The sequence below is a fragment of the Hemibagrus wyckioides genome, linkage group LG01 (genome assembly GCF_019097595.1).
Source record: "Hemibagrus wyckioides isolate EC202008001 linkage group LG01, SWU_Hwy_1.0, whole genome shotgun sequence".
In the NCBI taxonomy this organism is placed as follows: domain Eukaryota; kingdom Metazoa; phylum Chordata; class Actinopteri; order Siluriformes; family Bagridae; genus Hemibagrus; species Hemibagrus wyckioides.
This window is the reverse complement of record NC_080710.1, coordinates 11,575,294-11,602,986: the sequence shown is the minus strand read 5'-3', so window position 1 is coordinate 11,602,986 and position 27,693 is coordinate 11,575,294. Positions and strand designations below refer to the sequence as shown.

At 38.5% G+C, this 27,693-nt stretch overlaps 2 protein-coding genes across 5 annotated transcripts; both read left to right on the top strand.

Moving 5' to 3' along the window:
• Nucleotides 1-7: 7 nt before the first annotated feature.
• ntd5 (ntl-dependent gene 5) lies at nucleotides 8-11,287 on the top strand. 2 transcript variants are annotated; one of them, XM_058397792.1, is made up of 8 exons: nucleotides 8-166; nucleotides 1,354-1,497; nucleotides 1,779-1,970; nucleotides 7,758-7,878; nucleotides 7,967-8,043; nucleotides 9,236-9,415; nucleotides 10,112-10,309; nucleotides 10,551-11,287. In XM_058397792.1, the coding sequence occupies exons 1-8, from the start codon at nucleotides 82-84 to the stop codon at nucleotides 10,643-10,645; spliced, it is 1,092 nt and encodes a 363-aa protein (XP_058253775.1). In that variant the 5' UTR covers nucleotides 8-81; the 3' UTR covers nucleotides 10,646-11,287. The 2 variants fall into 2 exon arrangements, with proteins under 2 accessions (XP_058253775.1, XP_058253697.1); XM_058397714.1 differs by having other exon boundaries at nucleotides 11-166; nucleotides 1,351-1,497.
• A 2,144-nt stretch (nucleotides 11,288-13,431) lies between these two features.
• LOC131358210 (PR domain zinc finger protein 1) lies at nucleotides 13,432-23,678 on the top strand. 3 transcript variants are annotated; one of them, XM_058397812.1, is made up of 2 exons: nucleotides 13,432-13,487; nucleotides 19,294-23,678. In XM_058397812.1, exon 2 carries the CDS (start codon nucleotides 19,878-19,880, stop codon nucleotides 22,143-22,145), a length of 2,268 nt encoding a protein of 755 aa, XP_058253795.1. In that variant the 5' UTR covers nucleotides 13,432-13,487; nucleotides 19,294-19,877; the 3' UTR covers nucleotides 22,146-23,678. The 3 variants fall into 3 exon arrangements, with proteins under 3 accessions (XP_058253795.1, XP_058253778.1, XP_058253787.1); XM_058397795.1 differs by lacking the exon at nucleotides 13,432-13,487 and adding an exon at nucleotides 13,494-13,839; XM_058397804.1 differs by lacking the exon at nucleotides 13,432-13,487 and adding an exon at nucleotides 13,933-14,727.
• The last annotated feature ends 4,015 nt before the right edge of the window (nucleotides 23,679-27,693 follow it).

Below are 27,693 nucleotides of genomic sequence, written 5' to 3'. Positions count from 1 at the left end.
CATCACAGTACCCCCTCCTACCATCCCTCCAACCCATCTTTATAGCCCACTCTCCTCTTTTACTCCGTCATCAGATCTCCTATGAAACAGCAGGGAACGATGGAGACATCTCAACTGCTCCTTCTGCTCTGTGTGTGGGCGCTCAGCAGCCTGTCCCGGCAATCAGGTGAGTGGACACTGTGTGCGTGTGAAAAAGAATGAGAGACAAAGACAGAGTTTTCATGACTTCATGAATGTTTAAAAATATATTTATTTATATATATATATATACATATATATATATATATATATATATATATATATATATATATATATATGTGTGTGTGTGTGTGTGTGTGTGTGTGTGTGTGTGTACATTTACATTACATTAGGCATTTAGGAAGAGGCCCTTCATCAGTGGCTCTGCTGGAATTTCCTTAAAATCCGTTTCTCCTACATGTTCTTCTTCTCTCTTTTTCTTCAGCTGTATAAACTGCAACACATAAAAGCACCTTTAGCTCTATCCTACTTGCAGGATGCTCACTATAGCTTCTAGTAGTCTTTAAATCAGGGGATCTTTTGCAGTAAGGAGTCACTTTAACTGTAAAATAAATTCCACGGACCACATTAGACCACACTGACCTAGTTTATGACCCTCATCTATTCACATGTAAATAAAGATAATTAAAAGTGTATAATAAGAGTGATATATTCTGACTATTTATTAGCACAATATAGCTTTATACATTTTTTTTCGGTGGTGTATTTAAATGACTCATACTATAAGGAATCAATTTTATTTCTCTTATTGCACAAAAGGTCAAAATTTCAGAAGGGAACGGCTTGAAAAAATTGTTTAAAAATTCTAGGTAGATGTCCTCCTCATCCAAGAGAACTTCTTGAGTACATACGCTTTTAAAAAATCTGTTCATATGAAATGTTCATATCATATCAAGTCCTCATGTAATCTGTTAATATTGAAATCACATAAATGAAGAAGCACATTAATACCAGCTTGTCATTTGCCTTAGAGATGGCAAACTCTCTGATTTATAATCAAAAACTAGACACCTTGGTTCTGTGGTATCTGTGGTAACTCTGTGGTATAACATAAGCCTATATAGACATTTAATCTGTAATTTCTTTGTAATTACAAATAAAACATTGTGTTTATATTAGGTCAGTTAGCTGGTGCTTTCTTAAGCGCTTTCTTAAGGAATTCTCTAAAATACATAATACATATTTTAATATATTTTAAATCCTAACTGAATTTTTTTTGTGTGTGTAGTGATGTGTGGAATATTATAGCCAATGGTACATAAAGAAAAACACTTTATATGTCTTCTCTATATGATTTCTTCCATGCTATAGCAGAGGTGGATGAACAGTGTCCAGATAGGATTCTGGGTAATGAGAAGAAGCAAACATGCCCTAAAAAGTGCCAGCAAGATGATGATTGTGGCAACAAGCGCCAGTGTTTATGCGATGGACCATGCGGACTCAGCTGTGTGGCTCCAGGTCAGATTCTCACAACACATCAGTATCAATAACACCTACACAATGCTTATATATGTAAAAACACGTGACCAGTCTTATGCAAGTATTCACTAACTGGTTATTATGCATGAAACATTTATGCAACATACATATCTAAGTGATTGAATACATTCATGAAAGGAAAAATAATTGCTTGCATTAATATTGATACATCTCTGCAGCGTTTACAAATAATTTAAGTCTGTAATATGAATGTTTTGTATAAACTCTATTTAAGTGTAATTATAAAACCGTTTCAACAGCTCGGACATGTCCGTGGCCTCTTCCTGCTGGTGAACACTTCGATGTGACTCTCCTTTCACCATCTCCTTCCTTCTCTGCTCTTATGGAAGTGCGTTGTCATCCTGGGTACACCATGGCCGATGGCTGGCATGCTGTTATCCGCCGCTGCCAAGGTGACCGTCAATGGAGTGGTGATGAACCTGAGTGTACAGGTAAGCAACAACATTAAAAGTACTGTGGCAACATGTTAGATAATTCAGTGGTGCATGGAAACTAGTAGACAGGTTGTAGGTAACTTGTCTATGATAGACGATGTTCATTAAATTGAAGTGTTTGACTCTAACAAGAAGAAGTAGAAATGTGTATTCTGCTCCTGCAATGCTACTCTTACTTTTCCACACATACACCAATTGTGTCACCAGTCGCTGTACTGTGAGGTTCCTATAATGAGTTGCCAAAGTAATAAAGTTTATCAGTGAGTGGCACAACTAGTTGTGTTTGTATATAAAAATCAGTAGTGTATATATACATTATATTATACTAGATGAAGCAGAAGCAGTGTTTGCCATGGATCACATGCTCTCTACTGTCTGCACTCCCATTGCAAGTCGCTGCACCAATTCGCTCAATATTTGCATAAACTTGTCACGTCACTGGACAAACCCACATCGTCACTGCCACTCATTTCGCTAGAAGTCACCAGCTCTCACTGAAAGCAAATGTTGTATGTGTGAATGTAGAATGAGGTGTATGAGTTGCTGTACTCAAGAAGTCTTACTGATTTCAATAAGTTATATAAACGTTTTGTCACCAAATATTTCAAACAACAGGCAGCATGTTGTAATTGACAGGTATAATGATGAAAAGAAAACACAATATACACTCACCATCCACTTTATTTGTAACACCGGCAGGACTGCTTATTTATGGAGTCATCAAATCAGCCAATCGTGTAGAAGCAGGACATAAAATCATGCGGACGTAGATTATCAGAATAACACCAGAATGAAATATTTCTGAGTATTTCAGGAGCTGCTGATCTTCTCAGAAATTCACACCCACTGTTGTGTAGAGTTTACACAGTATTGTGCACTAAACAAAAAACACTAAATGAGCAACAAATGAGCAAAAACATGTGAATACAGAAACTGTGCGCGTCAATATTTATAATATTTATTATCAATTATAGATGACAATTTGGACATTTGTGTTCTATATGTAAAGTAGAGACATGTTTCTGAACTGAAGTCAATTTTCTTGCATAACATCTGCAATATTGTGCCTAAAGAAAAGCAAAACCCCACACAGATCTGATCCAGCTTTCTAGTTTCTTTCAAACTCGGTGTGTTTGTTACTGCATATCTTTTGTGTGACTGTCTCTGGGGTTCACCAAATGAATGAAAGTAATACTGGTGATGTTGGGAGAGGTGCAACCCATGTATCTTTCACAAAGCCTTTTTTCATCGTCTGTAGAAAGGTATCGTTTTCAAAGGACAGAACAATGTTTCAAACCAAAAGGTTTCATCACTACATCTTACTGGTAACCTGAAACCAGCTTCTTTTAGTGCACGCTCCTCTGTGGCTCTTTAAGCTGAAATTGCCCTTGACTCTGAACATGCTCTGACATAGAGGCAAGTTCATTTAGATGTCTGTTCTCTAATGTACATGCTTTTAATGGGTTTCTCTACTGAACCGAGGTTATGTGTGTATGGGGCATGAGAAGTGACATTAATCCCTTTATAGACCTTATATACTTCATGAGAAATAGATGAAAAACATGTCAACTGAGGACTAATTTCATGATCTATGCCATGTAGGCATGTCTTCTTTCTATAGCTACATTTACAAATCCAGCACAGGTCCTTAATATATAATATTATATTCCCAAAAGTCCAAAATGCTTTTTTGAAAGCTATATTTCTAGAGTTAGTCTCCCTTTGCTGTTATAATAAGCAAAGGTTTTCCACTAGATTTTTGAGTGTGGCTGAGGGGATTTGGGAGGAGGCCTAGTGTGCAGTTGTCATTCCAGCTCACCAAAAGGTGTTCAGTAGGGATGAGTATCAGGGCTCTGTGCCACTCAAGTTTTTCCACGCCAGTCTTGGCAAACTATGTCTTTATTGAGCTTACTTGTGCACAGGGACATTTTCAGGCTGGAAGAGGTTTGGGCTAATGTTAAAATATTAAAGCTACAGCATACAAAGGCATTGTAGACCATTATGAAATACAAATATACAGTATATACATGCACTGATAAACTATAACATTAATTCCACTTAATGGTGACATGAATAACACTGATTATCTCATTACAATGACACCTGTCAAGGGGTGGAATATATTAGGCAGCAGTCCTTGAAATGTATGTGTTGCAAGCAGCAAAAATAGGCAAGTGTAAGGATCTCAGCATTTGATAATGGCCAAATTGTGATGACTAGACGACTGAGTCAGAGCCTCTCTAAAACAGCAGGTGTTGTGGGGTGTTCCTGGTATTCAATGGTTAGTACCTATAAAAAGTGGTTCAACGAAGAACAACCAGTGAATCAGCACCAGGGTCATGAGTGCCCAAGGCTTATTGATGTGAGTGATGAGAGAAGTCTAGCCTGTCTAGTCTGATCCCACAGAAGAGCTACTGTAACACAAATTGTCGAAAAAGTTACAAGCTGGCTGTAATAGAAAGGTGTCAGAACACACAGTGCATCTCAGCTTGCTAAGCGTAAACGCAGACCAGTCAGAGTGCTCAGATTTGCAGATCAAGTTCACCCCTTCATGGTAATGGTGTTCTCTTTCAGCAGGATGACGTGCCCTGCTACGCTCCAAAATCAGTTCAGGAATGGTTTGAGGAACATGACAGAGAGTTCAGTTTGTTGACTTGGCATCTCGATCGAGCGTCTGTGTGATGTACTGGACAAACAAGACAGATCTTTGGAGCATTACAGTACTGTGCAATGAAGCAATAAACAAGATTATAAAGTAATAGGAAAAGCTTAGTTTAATGTCTGCATTGAGAGGGCATGTAGTTGCTGGGGAAGAGTGTGTGGATGTATATATATATAGGTGGTGTCAATGATTCCAAAGGTCCTGATTAGATAAGGGACCAAAGGGATGCCTAGAGAACAAAAATTGTATTGTAGAATGAAAATTGTAGGACCAGTGCAGCAACCGATTGTAATTGTGCTTACATTAATGCCTGAGATTAAATATCTTCACCACTCAACAACCTTGCTGCAGAATAAGAAGTGCACATAATACTGATATTTCTGCTTAGGAATCTGGAGAGTAGAACAAGTAAATAAATAAAGACAAACATAAAGACAACCATGAAATCATCTTCCTATCTCCTTTCCTCTGTCTCTCTCCTTCTCTCTCATATACAAAGGCAGGTGCACTATGATTTGTGCAAAGCTCTCTGGCATTAAAGTACAAGAGTCTAGTGAGAGCTGTATGAGCTTGACCTGCCTGCAGAGGAGCCCACACACACACACACACTGTACGCTGAGAGATATTTCCAGGACTAAAGCGGCAGGCAGAGAGGAGGTGTGGGCGTTTAGAGAGCATTCCTACGACAGCACCTGCAGCTCAGTGACATGACAGAGCAGAGAATCCACACACATGCCAACATTGTAAATGTGTTAGATTTCCTCTCTTTTCACCAGTAAATCTCCCACGCATGTTAGAGATTGCCAGATATGAGTCAAGTGAATGTGTGAACAGATCATTCCAGATGGATCGCTGTGAAGCTGTACACTATTCATCTGTCCTCCCTTCCACCTACCCACCCACCCACTCATTCATCCATCTTCCCATCCGTCAACACCAGTCGTCCTGCACTCCTTTGTGTCCTCTGGCGTTACATTCAGCATTGTTTGAGCATCGAAGTAGATGCCTCACATTCAGTGATCAAGATGAGTTTTGGCTTCATAACTGGTCAATATCTATCTATCTATCTATCTATCTATCTATCTATCTATCTATCTATCTATCTATCTATCTATCTATCTATCTGTCTGTCTGTCTGTCTGTCTGTCTGTCTGTCTGTCTGTCTGTCTGTCTGTCTGTCTATCTATCTATCTATCTATCTATCTTTCTTTCTACATTTAGTTATAATGTGCTGTATTGGTATTATTGCTTTATGTAAGCCGTGTTACAAATGATCAGACAATTCCATTATACTGTTAGAGTAAAAATAAAAAAAGAACAATATATTAATGTATTAATGGATAAATATGAATATTACAAATATTTCTTCTTATTCATGTTCATCAAAACTAAAGTAGAGCAGAATAGTGTAGGATCCAAAACAGGATATTATTAAAACAAAATACATGGCAGTGCCAGCCTTCCCTTCCAACACGAGCAGGTTTCATTTAACCCTTTAAGCTCATACTATTTATCATAAGCATGTTATTCAGTCACTATTGTGAATTATAGAGCAAGTATTTAGTCAAAGAGTGGACCTGGTGACAGAGTTTAAGGAGTTAACTGAGGGAAATTTACTCAAATTTACACACTTTTTCACGGTGAAGTGTAAAATGCAGTCCAGTCCCAGCCTCACTAGTATTACAGTAATGACTTGCCCTATTTTTCCTTAATTTTTTTTTTCCTTTGCTGACTTCTAATGACTCAGAAGTATGAAACACCAATGTCACATGAGCATAAGGGCCATGGAGCCATTATCAGATTTTTCAATCAGACTGAGCTCTTGCTGTGCTGCAAGCAGTGTAGTCCAAAAGCCTGCCTTAATTATGACACAGTTACAACAGTTTTCATATTGAGACCTCGGTATTATATATTTCTACATGGTTTTGAAAAAATATTATGGTTCATGGCATTAAATATACTATTATGCATTAAATATACAGTATGTGAGCAAATTATTGCTTTTATTATTATTTATCATTATTATTGCTAAGCGCTATACAAATATATTGAAAAAATAATAATAAAATAAATTGCTTAACTGTTAGAAAGAGTTTAGCTTAGTGTCTTAAAATGATGAAGTTGTCAGATTAATTATAATGAATTGGTCTCAGCGTATAGATGCAGAGGATGGCTGTCTTTGAACAGAATGAAAGACAAAGTCAACACAGTGAAAGAAATGTTCTAAATTTAACTCTAAATTTGAAAAGAAAAAAATGTATTAGGTTGTTTTGCTTCTGGCATCTACACTGATGGTGACTCACTTCCTAAAGGGACACCTAGTGTCCTTCACTTGAACTAGCAAAGTATTAGAACAGCCCTTGAGAGCGACAGGGATTCCTGTGAGGAAATGGTGAGAGGAAGTTGATAAAGACAGGAATGGAACACAGCCAGTGATGGTTAGTCATGATATCAGATGCAAGAGCTAAAAATCTAATATCTATCAATAGCTAGACAATGAAAGTATTATGGCTGAGCACTGCATTATATCATGATTACATGTCTTTGTTGCCAAAATTAAAATGTGCTAGCAAACTATTACGCACAATTAAATGCAAATAGGCAGCTGCATACATAAATCCTCTTTTTTTTTCTCTTTCTGTTTTCTGTAATACCAAACATGTTAAACAGAGAGATCTGTAGAAACACTGAACTTCTGCCATTTGTCCTGCTGAGTAATTTGCACTTGATTGAACATTGTGAGCTTAATCTACTAATCTGCTATTAATGTATTTTTAGTTTTAAGGGGGTGGTTCCTTCTCAATCACTGCTGATGACATGTTATGAATGTGTCGGTAAAGCAGGCTAAAAAAATATGAGCCAAATGGAGATCTGTGTTAAATCTATGGAATACGCTATGGAATATTCTGCATGAATCTACAGCCAGGGCTAGAAAGAAATCCTTCATAACATTGTATCTTTTATGACTGTTAGTAGTGTTGTTATTGCATTTGGTTCCACTAAAGTCCAAATAATTCACTATAAGACATTTGTTAATAGAAAATTATGCAGATGTGAATGCCAGTGTTCTTGTTGACAGCTAGACTCAACCTACTACATACAATCTGTCTCTTCCTTCTCAGGTGGAAGTGCTGAAACAGAGCCTGAATCTAAACCGTCTTGCCCTTTGCCTGATCACGAGTTGCTGTTGATTCGTGGCAGTGCTGCTGTAGGCTCCTCTGTAGAGTACCAGTGTTCTCCTGGGTGAGAGATGCCAGAGAACCAGAAAGACAGCAGCAATAGTCTTCATTTTGCTCTCACTTCCTCATCCTCATCCTTTCCTTCTTTGCAGATCTGTGCTGGTTGGAAACAGTGAAAATTTCTGTCACAAGAACCAGACGTGGCATTACCCGCACCCCATCTGTCAACGTAAGGATGCGATGTGTGTATGCGTGTGATTACTTCTGCAGACTGTATCTGAGATGAACAAAGTTCCATTCTTTTAATATTTTTCCATGGAAAATTACAAATATCAGGTGATGCAATATGTGTGTGCAGGTGGAATATGAAAGATATCAGCCAGAAGTGTGTGTCTGTCTATGCACACATCCAAACAAGAGTGTTTTTAAGTATTTCTGCTTCAAATTTGGGAAAGATGTTAAGAGTGTGGATGAGGGAGTGAGAGATGAAGACTGTGTGGGTGGGTATGTAGGAGTGGAGGATAATATGCTGCCCTCTGCTGGATCAGTCTCCACATCCACCATGTTGATTGTACCGACTGGGTTTACAAAAAATCTTGCCTGCCACCTGCTGGAAATTTGAAAACATAACAACACTCTGCCTGCGGGGAAATGCGTGAATCTATCACTGGGATGCTATTTGTGCGTTACATGCACAAATATGTGTGTAGAAAACACTTATGTTAAAAATATCTACAGTTTTATCTACAGAAAGCAGAACTTGGGACTAGTCTGTCCCAGCCCACTGTTACTATTTTACCTTGATATAATAATAATATATAATAGTATAATATAATAATATAATAATATAATAATATAATAATATAATAATATAATATAATATAATATAATATAATATAATATAATATAATATAATATAATATAATATAATATAATATAATATAATATATTATAATATAATCAAATTATTTGATTTACAGTAATGTGTGAATCCATTTAGCAATGAATGCCTGGAACATCTTTTACATCCATCTCACAACATTCACTCAACTCTGTTACCTGAACACATTCCCCCTACTGAATATTTAAAATATTCCACATGTTGAACAGGAAGTTGGATCACCTGATTTTCCCTTCCTTAATTTTTTTTCCTTTTTATTTTTCCAGGTTTTGTAATATCGATTATTGAGGTCTCCTTGAATGTACCAACATCAAACCATACACTACAAATAAATTATTTGTTTAAGAGCTAAATGGCACTCAGTCAGGGAATCACCTCTAATTGAAAACCTAGCCCGTTCACAAAAATTTTAAATGATGCTGTTTTGTGTTTATCTCTATATATAAATATATAAAATATTCAGCTTTTTTCATTAGAAAATATATAGTCGACTGAAAATATCTGTTTATTTGTCCTATAGGTGTGTTTTGTCCGCCACCACAGGAGGTCAATCAAGGCTACTTGGTGGCTGTGCAGAAATCTGAATATAACGTAGGCGACTCCATCTATTACCTTTGCAAAAAGACCTTCCTCCTGGATGGGCCGAACCAAGTTACTTGTCAGTTAGATGGCACATGGAGTACGATACCTTTCTGCCGAGGTAAGGGAGACTCCATCAAATACAAAACTATAATATAAAGCTTTAATGTATGTGTACAATCATAAGCATCGCTTTTCTATTAAACCATATTATACCATACAGCTGTTCAATTCTTGAAGCTGGATGATCAGAAGGTGTTGATTAATTATCTATTTCACAGTATGCTTGTTCTGATACATTATTGTTTCTATAGTAACAACTCATCACCAGGGCTTGAGCCACAGAATCTAAGCCTAACAAAAATTGGACAAAAAATGTGTAACACGTATAATCAGTGATATGGTAAAACGTGTAAGGAGATGTTTATTTAAGACTTATGGAAATGAACCTAATGTGTGGGCTCTCTGTAACGGTCAATGAGTTTGTCCACAGGAAAATCTTCAAATTGGAATTATTGTGTCTTATTCATTTCAATTTTGAGAAAAAAAAAAAACCTGGAACAAATGTTTATAACTATTATAACTTATGTAATAACAGGACCTAACTTGTCTTCCAGATGTTCCAGAATATACATCTATGATAAGTTATTCATCAATAAATAAAACATTCTCAAATCATTGCTAAAAAAACCACATCATGCTACTCATGATTAATTTCCTCTAACAGTATGCTCCATTGTGTTTTATTCTTTACTATCATATTGGTTTCATATATCTAATATGTGTTTTATTCTCTACCTGTCTCACTGCTACTCAGCTCCCTGTGAAATCCCTGCACAGCATAGCAGAGTGATAGTAGGCGGGGTTAAGAGCTGGCCCTTTGACTTGACCAACGGGATGGTCAGTCATGGCGAGAATGTAACATTCTTCTGCAAGCATTCACAAAAGTCTTGCAGTTTCACAGCCACAGAGACCTGCTTTGATGGATTGCTCAATGCTCCCAGCTGCTACCTTGGTTAGAAAAAACACACAAATACTGAAGATACTGAAGTGTAAATGTATATATATATATATATATATATATATATATATATATATATATATATATACATTTATATATATATACATATATATATATAGTATATGATACTATATATATATAGTATCATACATGCTAGAGTATCATACAAGCTTTAGCGATGCAGTTCATCTCCTCCTACTCTCAACCATAACTTTCCTTCTCTCAATTCCTCCAGACCCCACCTGGTTGCAGTATAAACTTTTCTCTCACCGACTGGTATCAGAGATTGCTCCATGTGATCCCACTGACCTGGATTCCACCTCCGAGTGAAGTTCTTGTACAGGCCACACATTCTAACAACACGCTACTTCAACACACATAAACTTCATGCTATCTGTTACACCAGTTCTAAGATGTAGCTAATTTTACACTTGTTTTATGTAGAGGAATTGAAATATCTAAAGCCTTTTTGCTGTGCTGTGCTTCATACAGAGCAAAGTTCAGGAAACTAATCAGAATGCTGTTTTAGGGTCCATTGAATACAGTTCATAGTTCACCCACAGGGAGCTAAACAGACTTCATTGAGCCATTCAGATCATTTTGATTAAAACAGAAATATATTTTAAGTCGACAGATTAAAGAAAAACAAGCATATAGATGTATTACAGTTATAATTGAACATACATTTAACTGCACGGACAAGGTTATCTTAAACTGAACGGTTGAAATGTATGTATGTTGTATATTAGATGCTGTATAATTGTTTTGAAAATGTTTTATAATTGCTAAAAGATATGTCAAATGATTAGCAAGCCTGCTTTTTTCTTAACCATTCATACCTCTGTCTGTGTGCAAAGATGCAAAGATTAGCACAACATTTCATTTCATGATCAAAAAACACTTTTCAATAAACCGAAACTCTGAGCATTGTTTCCATTCTAACAGAAATGTTCCAATCAGACCACGATATGATATATATATTGGTGATATAGTAACTTCTTATCCTTTCATTTGCTTTGTAATATAATCGCAGACTACTCCTTGCATGGATGTTTTTAAAGCAATTATTTCACTGACAATTTTCATTACAGACAGAATGGTACATCTTGCTGGGCACAACCGACCACCAGGTTCAAACAATCACAAACCAAATCTAGAAACAAAAAACCTGAAAACAAGCTTTTGACATCTACTGTAGGGTTCAGTGACAGTAAATATTATAGGAGGAAATGTTACTCCACTTCTGAATGCAGTGGAAATCAGTGTCTGCATGAGGATGGTGTTGTTCCATGCAAATGTAATGCAAGTGCCTTTTTACAGTCTTAAACCTTCCACAGAGATCATCCAGACATGAAATGAGGCACATTGTATCGTATGTGCTGATTCAGGATTTGTGGAGATATTCCTGAGCACATGACACTTCTCTGCCTTTATTTTAAGCTTTTGATTTTATTCAGCATACTGTTTGTTACTTAACTGCTTTTAACTGCTATCAGCATCCAAACACCTCTCCATTGGGCTTTGAACTGAAGTGACCTTGAACTTGGATGAACTTGAATGAGTTTTTATAACTTTTAAACCTTTAGACATTTTTGGCTGTAGAAATGCACCTTTTTGCTGCATCGTTCATAACAAGTGTAAGATATACGCAAGAATTTTGAAGATTAGCGTACGCTGAATAAAATTTCTTTCTAAACAATAAAACTGGTCTTTTTAGTGTAGTGCACACAGTACAATATCATAATAACTGTATGAAAAAGTGAAATTGGTAACAACTAATGTTTGATAGCAATTGTCTTTTTTTTCTTAACAAACTAATTAAACACATTATATACGGATTATATACATTTTTGTATTTTACTTAGATTTATTTCTCTTGTAATCTAAAGTAGTCTCTGGCAAAAGAATTTCCTTCAGGAATAATAAAGTTCTATCTTATTTTATCTCATCCTATTAAATATCGCTTTGTTTAGCAATACAAACATATTAACTAGGACTATTGTTTTATTCTCTAGTTTTTGTTTCCCTTTATTTTTTGCCACGTATTTTAGTTTCTTTATCCGTTAGTAAAAGCTATAAGAAACCTCCCTTTTTCTGTTTCTTGAATCTGTTGCGATTGCAAAACAACATGAGTGGAGTGAAATGAAACAGCAAGCCAACTGGGATGAAGTTGACTTATATCTGGGACAAGGATGCAGTGTATTGAGCAAAGTTCATCAGAGGCCAAATTGCACATCAGCTCTTTTGGTTTGTTTGAGAAATTTATTGGTTTTGCCTGGATTATTTCACAATAAAGAAGCAACAGCAAAGTTCTGACTTGTATTTGTGCTGTATTACTGATCATACCACAGCGCTGTTAAATTTTCAAACTTAACTGGTCAGATGTTGGTTTATTTTAGTTCGGATTATTTTATGTAACATTTAGCCTGTAATGGTTAGCATGTCCCTGCCATGGGACAATGCTCAGAACAAAGGACTTTGTACTTTTTTAGTAACATGACAAGCTGAGTTATTTATTTATTTATTTATTTATTTATTTATTTATTTATTTATTAACCCCAGCTGTTTATAGCTGCTATAGTGAAAGCGCTAACTGGTACTAACTTGTTTCCTGGATGTTCCATAACATTAAAGGTAATTCAGAAAAAAACAATGTATGGTTTATTGATAAAGTATGAATTGTATTCATGTGCAAAAAGCTGGCGTATGAGAAAAATTAAAAACATCGCTGTTAAAGGACAATAATCCAAGCTAGTACAGATAAGCTGTGAACACCACAGAGTTGTGGATTATTTTCATATTACAGCACACCCTGTTGTGTTTTATTACTCATTAATAAACTAGTACTTATTCAGTAATAAACTAAATTTGCCTAATTTCAGTCCAGGATATCTCTGCAATAATTCCTGCTTTCACTACTGCCTTCTTGTATAAATTATACATGTGCCTTCTTATGTAAATATAATTTGTCATAATTTATATTCCAGTGCCATTTTAACATTATTATTAACCCATCTCAACTGTCGTGTCTGACGCACTAAACTGCGACACCACAACAAGCCCCACCCCTACCCCTCACTGTCCCCGCCCACTCATTCATTCATATTTGGTGTTCCGGAAGTGCGCGAGGGTCGGGTTAGCCAGTGCCTGCCTGCGCGAGCTGACTCGTGGGGTGAGAAACAGTTTCGTATCGAATATTTCAGTTTAAAAAGGAAGTGTCACTACAGGGCTTCAGTAGTATGGTGGTATATCGAGCGTGTCGCTTGTAAGATCGCGTAGTACTCATGCAGTTGCCTTAAGAAAGTTTGAAATATGGTTTGTACGCGAGCGGTGTTTTGCGCACAGTGTCACCGGCTCGAACCCTCGGTACGCAGAAAATGGCTGGTCGCAGGTCCGAGCTCGGAGTCTCTCCTCACAGTGCGGCAGGATAGAAAGACGGCTAGCCTTCGCTTGAGCTTTTCTCCAGGAACGAATTAAACGCGGTTAGCGACACGGGTTCGAGCGAGTCACAACATCAAAGAATGGTAGGCTAAATGTCTTTTTTTTTTTTTTTTTTTTTTTTAATCGGACCTCCGACTCCGTGTAATGGCGTCCGTTTGTGCCCGTGTCGCTTCCTCCCGCAGGACGTTTCTGAGAGCTTTGACTCTGCGCTTCTTGTCAAACCCTGACACGGGGGGCGTTCACTGATGCGTGCACCTTGTTTATTAAGATAATTAAAAGAAGTAAATGACTTTCGTCGCAACTAGTATAGACAAGCTAGTGGAACCGGGAGCAGATATTATTCACATAATGCAGAATAAGCTACAGTGTGCGCGTGCGGTAGTAATTAGATGGGTTTTATTTTTAAAGATCTAGCACGTTTCATAGCCTATGCAAGAGCGAGCCTTATAATATGAGTCCCTAGAGTTTAATTATTTTATTATTTACCATAAAAACACAGTTACAGAGCATTCTGCCAGAGAGAACAGCCAAGGTTACTACAGTGGTTCAGCTGGATAGCTTAAGAAGTTTGCTGAGTCAAAACTAAACTATAAATGTTGCCTAACTGGGAAGAAACAAGGCAGTGTGGTGGACTTGAGTCTCACCGCAAAAAAAAAGTGGAGCCTTTAAATGCCCCTTTTCGTGACTTGGTGGACACATGGAGGCTTTTGATTTAGAAAACAGATGCGCGTTACTAAACTGTGTTTACTAAAATGCTAAAAAGTCATTACGCATTGAAAGGAAAACACAACAGGCCTCATCTGTGTGTGTGAGATCCAAAATTTATGTACTTTTCCTTGTCCTCGATAGGGAGCACATAATGGGCGCATGAAACCTGCTAGGGACTTTTCATGTCAAAGATGTTGGGTCCCTGTGTCTTGACCCCATCTGTAACAGAGCTTAGAGTCAGAAGGCAGAAAGTGATGTCAGAGGTAACGTTTTAAGCTGTTTTCCGTCACTCCTTCCACGTTTTTTTTTTTTATCTTCATTTTTTTATGTCTTTTCTGATGTGTCGAAGTAAACGTTTATGTGCAACTTGAATAACATTTTGGGGCCACAGTAGTGCAGTGGGTAGCACTGACCCTTCACAGCTCCAGATGTGAATGAGTGTTAGAGATGCAAAATGTTCAGTTTTTCTGGTTTTAATATTTATAGGTATGTGTTTCAGTAAAATGAACTACTGAAAACATTTCTCCCAAATTCCAAATAAACATATTGTCATTTATTTGCAGATAATAATGCAAACATAATGCAAAGAAAACAAGCTCATGTTAATTTTTGAACAACACAATACTGATGTTTTAACTTGGGAAAAGTTCAGAAATCATTATTTGGTGGAATAACCCTGATTTTCAATTACATGCATCATGGGATGCTCTCCACCTGTCTTTTACATTGCTGTTGGGTGACGTAATGCCACTCCTGGTGCAAAATATTCAAGCAGCTCAGCTTTGTTTGATGGTTTGTGACTATCTGTCTTCCTCTTGATCACATTTGAGAAGTTTTAAATGGGGTTCAGGTCTGGAGATTCGGCTGACAATTGTTGATGTGGTGGTCCTTCATCCACACCTTGATTGATTTGGCTGTGGGGCATGGAGCATTGTCCTGCTGGAAAAACCAATCCTCAGAGTTGGGGAACATTGTCAGAGCAGAAGGAAGCAAGTTTTGTTCTAAGAAAAGCTTGTACATGGCTTAATTCATGCGTTTTTCACAAAGCCGTATGCGCCCGGTTCCAGTCTTGGTGAAGCACCCCCAGATCATCACAGATTTGCAACCAAATTTCACAGCGGGTGTGAGACAATGTGGTTTTCTAGGCATCTTCTGGCCTCTGTCTAACCATTAGTTGACCAGGTTTTAGGCAAAGCTGAAAATTGGACTCATCAGAGAAAATGACCTTACTTCCTTACTTCAGCACTCTATGGTCCAATCCTTATGGTCTATTGCAAACTTCAACCTGGCTCTAGGAGCCTGTTTCTAACTGTCCTCACCATGCACTTTGCTGCTGTTTGCCATTATTTCTGTAGGTTACTTGATGTCATCCTACAGTTGTTGAGTGACATTCGAATGAGTTGGCGGCCATCACGGTCAGTGAAGAGTCGTTTTCGCCCTCTGCCGGTCTGTAGCTTTGTTGTCTCCACCGTCTGCAGTTTGACCTTGTTCTTATGAACCGCTGGTCTTTGAAATTTTAAGGATGGAAGCGACCTCACGCTCACTGTATCTCACTGCCAGTAAAGCCAGAATTGAACACTTCTTTTCCTCACTTTGCTTTTAAACTCTTTTGGCATGGTCAATAGTTATTATTTGACTCCAGTTACTGCTGAGGTAGGACTAGCACTGTTTTTGCCATTCAGCTAGTTCTATTGGAGATAGTGATGACAACAGCAGTGTTTTTTGTGTAGTTTTCCTCATTAAAGATGGTTCAGGTGATCACCTTTTCAGTACTTCATTATGCAGTATGAGGTGGATGTAGCAGTTGAACAAATAACACTTGATCTCATTTAAAATCTAACTAATGAAATGAATCTAACTAATGAATCACGCTCTTGTCAGGTTTTTTTTATTGTGAACTTATGCAAGCTTACTGTGGATTGTATCACAAAATTAAATAGGATTGAGCATTAATTAAACAAGTCCTATATAACGGTTCATCAAGTTTAAAATATAAAGTGTGAGGTTCCAGTAGTCCTGAAATAAGATCATATGAAAAGATAAAATAATGTTATCAGAACAAATCAGCCTGAAGAAATGTAACCAGACAAGACTGCTATCCAAGGGAGTACCTGTTTTATGTAAAGAGTAACACAGTGGATTTGTGCTGTTATACAAAAAACAGTCCACACCAGGGTTGTGTGATATGGCCCATCACAGAGCAGAGTAAAATCTGAAGTGTGTTATTATTATTATTATTATTATTATTATTATTATTATTATTATTATTATTATTATTATTATATACCACAGCCATTCACTAATGATTGAATTTGAATTTATTAATGAATGATATATTACAGTTTTTAACAAACAGTAAACGGTCCGTTATAAACAGTTTTGCACACCAGCCTTTCTTTTTTTTCTCTAATACATAAAATGCAGCTTGTCATAATGCACAGAATCCAGAAAGCACAAAGTCCTCTGCTCCGAAGACTTTCCCATGTCAGGAAACATTGTAACTGTTACAAGGAGCTGACACCCGATACTCCTTCCATAAATTTTACATGAACATCTAACAGAAAACTTCACCATATCCAGGCTGAAATATTTGTCTTTGTTCCACAGCAACACATTTTTAAAAATCCATTTATTACTCCCAGATTATGCAGAGAGTCCACCATGCAAATCCCCGTGAATGAGCTGGTCACATGAGCTACTGGAATCTTAATGTATTAGAAGTAATCTAAACCGATGATTAATGTTACAGTTGGAACCGTAACGTGCCGTGCTGGACCAGAAAATGAATGCATGCGATCTGATGTGAGAATTCACCTGTGCTATGGCGTAAAAGCAGGTCGTAGGTTCCAATAGTAATGGATGATCCTCAGTACTGTCATATATAAGACAGTCTGTTGGTGTGCTCTGTTATGCACACCATTTGTTATGTCATTGATGCTGAATCATGAGAATTGTTTTGAAGTCTGTTTGAGTCTGTTGCAGTCTGGACATGCTCCATTTGTGACAACAGCGATATAATGTTATCATATACTCTTTTCTTTCAAATCATAATTATAAACAGTTTATTATAACTAGATTTTTAAAGTTCGTCGTGACAAACTTTGATGTTGGCTTGACGAAACAAGTAGTCGTAACCTCTGATGCTTTTCAGAGGCGAGTGGATAGATGGGTCAGCAATACATTTGGTGGACAGCAGACAAATAGGGTGCCGATCCATCTGGAGGTGAGTGGAGAGATAGGGTGCCGATACGTTTGGAGGCGGGTGGATATGTCACCAGGATACACATCATGCAGTTCCTCACGTGAAAAAGCCCCACGTGAGCTTTTTGATATGTGATGTGTATGTTGCAGTAATTTTGCGAATCCACTTATTTTTGGGGGTTGGCGTGCAACCCCTAAAGTTTTCCACAATGTGCTGAGTGTTTTGATATGTCACATGTGTATGTTTTGCTGTTTCACAAATTTTGGGGTGTGCCGTGCACGTGACGTCATCAGAACATAAGTGACGCAGTTCCCCCTCATTGAGTGTTTGGATATGTCACATGTCTGTATTGCAGTAACTTTGTTATTCCACTTAATATTGAATGGATAGATACAAGTCTATGTGAATTTTGGGAATTTTCTGCTATGGGAAAACCGAAAGTCAAAAAGAACCGAAAGGGTTCAAAAATTTACGGCTTCATCCGGCCCAAGATTCTGAAGGAGTTGGCCGAGTTTGGTGTGGATAGCTTGAAAGCCTGTCGAGTTATAAACCCCCAAATTTTGAATGGAATTCTATCTGAAAAAAGGCTACTTCGAGTTTCCGTACCGAGAATACAGTAACCCCGATCGCTTAGAAAAGTAACCATGCCGAGTTTGGTGCATGTGGCTCAAAAGCTCTAGGAGGAGTTAGTCAATAATTAATTGTCTAAAGAAAAAATAATCCTAAGAAGCTTATTAAGCAAAACAGAATGTTGGCTTTTTCAAGCCAACATAAATGCAAATGCTGTTTGCATGCCTTAAATTTACAAATCCCATTTTCAGAAAAGTTGGACACTTAAAAACGCAATAACAGCTAAAATCTGTAATTTAAAAAAAAATTTATGTGGACCTTTAACCTTAATTCTGTTCGTTTAATCTAAACAAATTTAGAAATTGATGCCTGCAACACACAGAAGCAAAATAAGACTGAAAAGCTTATAGTAACACTGCTCTGAAGGTTCCACTGTTAGCAGGTTAACTAGTAATAGATGAGGGTAGCAAGATTGGGTATAAAAGGAGCATCTACCAAAGGCTTTGTGTTTGCAAGCAAGGATGGGTCATGGCTCAGTACTTTGTGCCAAACTCTGTGTGAGAATTGTCAGTCAGTCCAAAGACAACGTTTCTCAGTTCAAAGTTGCAGAGAATGTAGGTCTTTCATCATCTGCAGTTCATAATATCATGAAAAGATTCAGGGAGTTGGGGAAAATCTCGCTGCATAAAGCCCAAGGGTGAACACCGCTGCTGAGTGTGTGTGACCATCGAGTCCTCAGGCGGTATTTTACGATGAACCGTTATGCTACTGTGATAGACATTACACATGGGCTCGGAGTACTTTGTAATGAATTTGTATGTTAAAATACCTTAGCATTACATCGCATTTCCTTGTTGATATTTTCCCCATTGTTAAAGGTAAACTATTATTGAAATAGACATTTGTTTGTGAATGATACCAAATTGGTGTTTATATGCCATATTGAGATTTCTATTTGAATTTCACACAAATCTTTGTAAAATTCTTCTTTAAATTCTGCTAAAATATCGAAATCAAAAATGCCCATCCTTTTTTTTTTCTTTTTGCTCTTTTCCAGATAACTGACCTTTCCCAGTGACAGTGTCAAGGATGGAGACGGATGGCTCCACCAGAAGAGAAAACAGTTTTATTTGCATGGCTAATACAAGTGGATTTGGAAGAAAAGTTTCAGTGAATTCTCAGGTAGTAATAAATGGACTAATACGCATTGAGTGACGTTGTCGCTCCTGCTGTGGTGAGCTAACAACCAAAGTTAGCATATTCTTATAACAAACGACAGAGGATATTGTTCAGGACCTTAGCCATCCAAGGGGATTGATGCTAACTCTATCTGAATCAATCAAAAGTAGGTTTTATGGACAAGGTTGTAAAATTCAAGGACCTTAATGGAATTTTAGCCTGAAAACCAAATACCCCAATACGTCCATCTCAGGAGTATCTCAGTTTGGGTGACACTAATGGTGAAGATAAAGCAGGTAGGGAGTACCACAGCATGCCTCTGATTCAGTTTCAGACAGGAATTCTGTTCATTCGATCAGCCTGTCAGAAATGGTGTCATCATGCCTGAATCCACACCAGACCAACATACAAACAGCTTCACAACTGACACCTGGCATCAGGACTAACATCATTTAACAAGAAATGAATGAACCAATAACCAAAGCGATATATTTTAACTCTAACCTCTTATCCAGTGAGTACCCTGTGAAGGACCTTCACCGACAATCCCCTCTAAGGAATAGTAGTAATAAGAAATACGACGAACGTCTCAGTCACATTACCAAAGAGGAGGTGAAGATACAGGACCTTGCAAATGTTACCAGGTCTGAGACATTTGAAAAGACCAGAGACTGTGCGGACAATAAAAGGACAGAACGCCGTCAGGTGTGCAACAGTGCAAACTGTACAGCTCCAGTCCCATTTTATGAAAAACAGAAGAGATTGGATGTAGCAATGCCTGAAGCTGTTCCTAGTGTTAAAGAAGCCATGGGGCAGGAAGAGGTCTATGCAGCACTGGATTTAAGCCTGCCAAAAAAGAATGTCAGGGATAACAAAGACAAGTGTAAATGGGTTCTAGATCCTGAATACCAGATTTCGTTAATAATGGAGGTAGATGAGATCAAGGATGACACCCAGCATGTAGAAGTGGTGCAAGACGAGGACGATGAAGATTATTGGTCTGACTTGGGACATGATCATATGAACAACTTTCACTTAGAAAATTGGGATCAGTGTCCTTCCGCATCACATGTAGCCATACCATCTACATATGGATCAGTCATGTGTCCTGATCCAAAGGATACACTTCTCATAGACGACCAAGGTGTTCCTTACACTCTTACTCCAGACGGTCGAAAAGTTCCCCAGGTCGATCCTTCCGAAATGCCAGTGACTGCCACTGATGAGTCAGGATCTGCAGAGTCTGACATTGAGACGCCTTTGGCTTTTCAGGATGCAGAGCCTGAGCGAGAGTTGTTTCTTCCAGATTTAATTTTGGAGGACTCATCCCCAAGTGTCTCAACAGAAAGCTCACAAGCTGCTACAGTGCTGGAGAAGAAATCTCCCGATGATTCCACTGCTGAGACTGGGTCAACTGCCTTGCCGGCGATGTCTACTACTCTGCCATCCCTTCCTATTCAGATTATGGCTAGTAACACTGACTCGAACACTCCCATCCTCCTTCTCCCACCATCTCACCTTCAAACACTTACAGCTTCAGCATCTAACACTAATACTGAACTTATGGCTCTGTCACTACCTTTTGCCCTTGCCTCAAACACACAGTCCGCCCCTGTCTTACTTGTTCTTTCATCTCCTGAAGTGTCCTGTGGAATTCAGTCTTCCTCAATTTCAGGACATTTTTCTTCAATTTCCTCCCCAGCATCTGTTGCACCTCCTTCATCGTCGAGTTCGCCTGGCCCGAAACCGGAATCTGTCTCCTGTACAACTGCTATAAATCTCTCAGGACAAAATAAATCCTGTAATTATTCTGCTGCCCCTACCTCACCCATTGCTTCCTCTGGCACTTCCTCTGGGAACTCTTCAAATCTGGCTAAGCAACTGCAAACTGATACCTGCTCCGACATGCCCACTTCGTTCCAGGAGGCACTGCTTAGATTAGCTGTATCTGCTGAACAAAAAAATGAAAAGCGACCCAAATGCATCGACAAATCTCCAGTCTTTAACACGTCATCTCATACCGAAGCAACTCAGGCACTAGAGGAACATTGCAACACTGACCAAGTGTTACCAGTCTCTGAGCCAGAGCCCGTCTCAGTGGACGGAACAGACTCTTTATTAAGAATCCCTCCTGAAGACCTTCCACTCCAGTCCTCTACTTCTCCTCCTAGTCCAGGTCCAGACTCACCAATACTTTCCACCAACCATTCAAAAAAGCAGGATCCTCAGGCATTAGGCCCACGTCGCATTCTTTACTGCCAGTACTGCCCACGGGTTTTCTACTACCTCTCAGACCTCGAACGCCACTCCATCACACACTCCCAGAAGAAGCCGCACATATGCCAGCTGTGCGGCAAGGCTTTCAAACGCTCCAGCCATCTGGAGCGGCACAAGCATATCCATACAGGTGAGCGGAACTTCGAGTGCCAGCTTTGCCCACGGCGTTTCCGAGAGGCCGCAGAGCTGACAAGGCACCAGCGGGTACACACAGGTGAAAAGCCTTACCAGTGTCTGTTATGCCATATGCGGTTTGCTGAGCGTAACACTCTGCGGCGGCACACCAAGCGAAAACATCAGGGTCAGCAACAGGAAGCAATGAACACAAAAGTAAAGCCAGAAACTGAAGGAGTTTCACTTGTCAGTATGCACGAGCAACAGGAAGAAAACGCAGAGTGGTACATCTCAACACTGACTGAGATGGAGTCTGACAACGACACGGGAGGAGAATGAAAAACAAAACATTACAACGAGGCTTCATTTATATATTTAGTGTTTTTTTTTTTCTTAAATTATATTTGCAATTTATTTACTTTTGTATTTAAATACTATTCTGTTCTCATTATGTATGCAGTGACAATGTCCACTGAAATCCACTTAAACAGATTACTAGTTAGGGCAATACTTTGGCTTTGTTATTCTTTTACCTCCTATTTTTTACCCTCAATACTTTTTAGAATGTCTTATTTACACGAGTGCACATTTCTAACTCTGGTAAAATGAACCACTTTGCTGTGAAGGTCAAATAATCCAATTTGTTGACTTTTGATTAACACTTTTCCTGTGATCATTTCGAATGTTTCACAAACATCATTACCAAGTAAACGCATCACATCACACGATGCGCCAAGGCACCTTCAGAGGTATAGAGTATACCGAGGTGTTCATTTCAGTTTCCTATTTTTATTTAAAAGTTGTACAGATCCTTTTTGTTTTGTTTTCCTATTGTGCCTTGAAATACCTTTCATCATTTCAATCGCTTATTGCTTTTCAGAAATAATGCACACTGTGAAAGTAGAACATTTAAAATTTCTCCACAGCCTGTTGTTCTTACTGCTTTCAGTTTGCTGTGAACATAAGAAGTGTTCTCTGTATCACTGATCATCGCTAGAAGAAGTGTTAGCAAAATCGTTGCTCAATCGAAATTCGGGTTAATATGTTACTTTGCGCAGTTTGGTATAACACGATAAATACTAAGAAATGTAAATAACATTTAAAAACGAGTTTCAGTGTGTATATAGATAGATAGTGATCGGTCGTTTTAATTTAATTTTCATTTCTTAATTTGAGTGTGACTCAATGCACATCAGCAGAGTAAATATACTGTGTAATATGTTAATATATTCCCTGTAAATAACAAAAGATCATCCTGGGTCTCATTGCCCTAGGGTTAATTTAAAACTCTATAGCGTGTATTACGTATATAATTAGCAATCTGAATATTTGCACACTTTAATTAAAGCATGCTTGCTGACCCTTCTCACTCACTTTAGTCATTCTCCTGATCAGTCGTGCAGGCGGTTTATTCTGCTTAGGCATCACTGGACTGCATGCAAATATTCAAAGCGGCTTAGAAAGAGCTGCTAAGGAATATTTCCTAAATGGTTCAATTTGCGGATGAACGTACGTTTTCGAAAGGACCGGTTTTGTGTATTGAACTCGTTATTCGTTCGATTTTGCCCATGGTGCTATGTAATACAGATGTAATAGTCATAAGAGGGGGTGTTGTAAGCCTTACAAACTACCAATATTATTTTAAAAAAGAATAAGCAAATCGACTTCCTGTAAGTTAAATGCAGGAACTAATGTATTGTGTATTATTCATATTTACAGGTATTTGGTAAAACCAAGCACTTCTATAAAACACAAGCCACTGGGTTATATTCGACACAAATGCATAAATATGAGCATATGCCATAGTCTCTGTCACAGTGTCTCATATCTAAATAAAATGCCTTAAAATAAAACTTGTCATTGACATTCTTTTGAAAAAATGCTTTTTTGATTTTGTCAGTGTAGTGATTTATTTCTTTTATTATGGCTTTGACCAGTAATTTTATTTTAGAAATGGCTTCGTTTATTTAGTAAATAGTTTAATTTGAGAAATAGTTTTAGACAGACAGAAAAACATCTCCGTCTGGACAAAACTTCAACCTTGAGGCTGATGAGCAACAACAGCAGAAGAAGACCACATCAGGTTCCACTCCTGTCAGTCAAGAATAAGAATTTGAGGTTATAGTGGGAACAGACTCCAACATTGTGTAATAAAGTAAAAAAAAAAAAAAAAAAATTCTGCCTTTTTCCAGTCTTCATCTGTTCAGTTTGGGTGAGGCTGTGCTCTTGATAGCCTCAGATTCTTGTTCTTGGATGACAAGAGTGGAAACCCAGTGTTTTCTTCTGCTGTTGGAGATCATTCACCTCAGTCAAACCTTTTCCTTATCGCAGTGAACTGAAGCTCTTGATCTGCTACAGCAGGATTTTATTTACTGTGCTGCTGCCACGTGATTGGCCGATTAGATAAGTGCATAAATGTACAGGTGTTCCTAATAAAGTGGATGGTAAGTGTATGTATTATATACTATACTCAATACACACTAATAAACCTGTATTGTGCCTGTAACATACATATAATACATGCATCCACTTTATAAGGAACACCTATACATTCTTTAAAATAATTTAATGTTGTTGATCTTTCGGCTGCTCCCTACATGTGTGAGGGGTTGCCACAGTGGACCAACTGGTCCGCCCAACAACTTGGCACAGGTTTTATGCCGGATGCCCTTCCTGACACAACCCTCCCATTTTTATATAGGCTTGGGACCAGCACTGCATCCAGTGGCTGGGAATTGAACCCAGGCCTTCCCCCTGGTAGGTGCGACCCCTACCACTGAGCCACCAGTGCCCACACAATTTAAAACCAAATAATTTTAAATTTTTTGAAAAGAAAAAAAATAAAATAAATATTATAATAATAATAATAATAATAATAATAAATATATATATTCCAAATAAATTTACACATTTATTAGTGTTTGGATTATATATATATATATATATATATATATATATATATATATATATATATATATATACATACACTATATTGCCAAAAGTATTCGCTCACCTGCCTTGACTCACATATGAACTTAAGTGACATCCCATTCCTAATCCATAGGGTTCAATATGACGTCGGTCCACCCTTTGCAGCTATAACAGCTTCAACTCTTCTGGGAAGGCTGTCCACAAGGTTTAGGAGTGTGTTTATGGGAATTTTTGACCATTCTTCCAGAAGCGCATTTGTGAGGTCACACACTGATGTTGGACGAGAAGGCCTGGCTCTCAGTCTCCGCTCTAATTCATCCCAAAGGTGTTCTATCGGGTTGAGGTCAGGACTCTGTGCAGGCCAGTCAAGTTCATCCACACCAGACTCTGTCATCCATGTCTTTATGGACCTTGCTTTGTGCACTGGTGCACAGTCATGTTGGAAGAGGAAGGGGCCAGCTCCAAACTGTTCCCACAAAGTTGGGAGCATGGAATTGTCCAAAATGTCTTGGTATGCTGAAGCATTCAGAGTTCCTTTCACTGGAACTAAGGGGCCAAGCCCAGCTCCTGAAAAACAACCCCACACCATAATCCCCCCTCCACCAAACTTTACACTTGGCACAATGCAGTCAGACAAGTACCGTTCTCCTGGCGACCGCCAAACCCAGACTCGTCCATCAGATTGCCAGATGGAGAAGCGCGATTCGTCACTCCAGAGAACGTGTCTCCACTGCTCTAGAGTCCAGTGGCGGCGTGCTTTACACCACTGCATCCGACGCTTTGCATTGCACTTGGTGATGTATGGCTTGGATGCAGCTGCTCAGCCATGGAAACCCATTCCATGAAGCTCTCTGCGCACTGTTCTTGAGCTAATCTGAAGGCCACATGAAGTTTGGAGGTCTGTAGTGATTGACTCTGCAGAAAGTTGGCGACCTCTTCGCACTATGTGCCTCAGCATCCGCTGACCCCGCTCCGTCAGTTTACGTGGCCTACCACTTTGTGGCTGAGTTGCTGTCGTTCCCAAACACTTCCACGTTCTTATAATACAGCTGACAGTTGACTGTGGAATATTTAGGAGTGAGGAAATTTCACGACTGGATTTGTTGCACAGGTGGCATCCTATCACAGTTCCACGCTGGAATTCACTGAGCTCCTGAGAGCGACCCATTCTTTCACAAATGTTTGTAAAAACAGTCTGCATGCCTAGGTGCTTGATTTTATACACCTGTGGCCATGGAAGTGATCGGAACACCTGATTCTGATTATTTGGATGGGTGAGCGAATACTTTTGGCAATATAGTGTATATATATTCCAAACACTAATAAATATGTGTATATTTACTTGGAATTTTTGTATTGCTTGGATATTATTAGGTTAAGGTGTAGCAAAGCATTAATTAGCTGCTTTAATAATTAGATTGATGTAATGATGTAAGGATAGAAAGGTAAACGTGTGTGTGTGTGTGAGACACACACATGCTCCGGGTGCACACCCCAGATGTGCCTGTGGTCTGTGTTCCATTTGGCAGCATCTTCAAAAGAGAGGGCGCTGTATGAGAAGCAAGCTGACAGGGTGTGAGTTTGTTAACTGTTGACTGGTTCTTTCTTTATCACGGCTCATCATTTACGTTCCATGTATGTTTCGACTTAATCTTTTCTGGGTTCTATATCCTTCCCTCCTGCTTAGCATTTTAATGTAATCCTTTCCTCATTAGCTCACTTGCCTTGTGCAAATGGATGTATGCCAGTCCCAACTACTGAGACGTCAGAAACTTTATTATTTATTTTTCACATTTTCATTTGATTTTCATTTCCATCTCCATAATTTTAACATTCAAAAGATTCAACATGTTGTGCATTATAATGTATTATATGAATATATTCCTCGTAAATGGCTTTTATAATGGGTTTTTGCATCACTAAACATTATAATCTTTACCCTTTAGGTAGTTATTTTAGTGCCACCAAAAAGCAGGCAATTGCCAGCGGCTGGCTTCTCATCTGTCCTCATATAACCAATCATGACCTTGCTCTGGCGTGAGACGACTCTCATTGCATGGTGCTGCCACTGGATGGCAAACTCACTCCAGATTTCTGTGTGAGCGCAATGTATGAAACGACCTTAACCACATACCGTCTTATGTTTAATAAAGCTCTTGATGCTGAAACACTGACAAATCAAATTTGCAGCATTCTGTGGTTTCATGCATGTACCGAATCTAGTTTGTTCTGCATACAAGCTCCATATATGCCTAGAAAGATATGTTGACCTTTTATTTTCTCATTACTTTTTCATATCTGACTGAACAGGAATTGATTGTGCACCCCTCTGTACTGAAGAATACAAAAGCCCAAACACTGTAATGTAGTTTTCATGCTGCGCCACTCAATGACACGGGCTGACCGACTGGGAGTGGGAAAGGGGGTGGGCTATGGGGTTAAAAGGAGTGTAACAGGTGTTAATCAGAATGGGATTCCCAAAAGGGGGGCATAGATATGGGATAAGGGAGTGAGGGATTACATCATTTTCCCTTCACGTCCTCAGATGTGTCACTGTGTCAGTGTTTATGTGAGTCATAGCTGTGTACTGCAGACAACAATGCTGTGGACCTTCAAACAAAGCAGACATTTTGACCTGAAGTACAGGAAGTACTCAGTTTGTCCCCGATGATCACTGACCTAATATATTTCACTTTGTCATATCCGAATTTAATCCTTTACCGGTGTTTTACTCATTTAGATGCTCTGCATGCAGCCTTCAACATCTGCTTCTTTCAGTCCTGAGCTCTATATATATACAATCTGCATAAAATAATTAGGATTGAACTTCCTGCACTCCAGTGCTCTCTCTCTCTCTCTCTCTCTCTCACTCTCTCTCTTCTTTCCTTCATCTTCCTCCTTTTTACACTCTCTCTCTCTCTCTCTCTTTCCCTCACTCACACACACACACAAACAC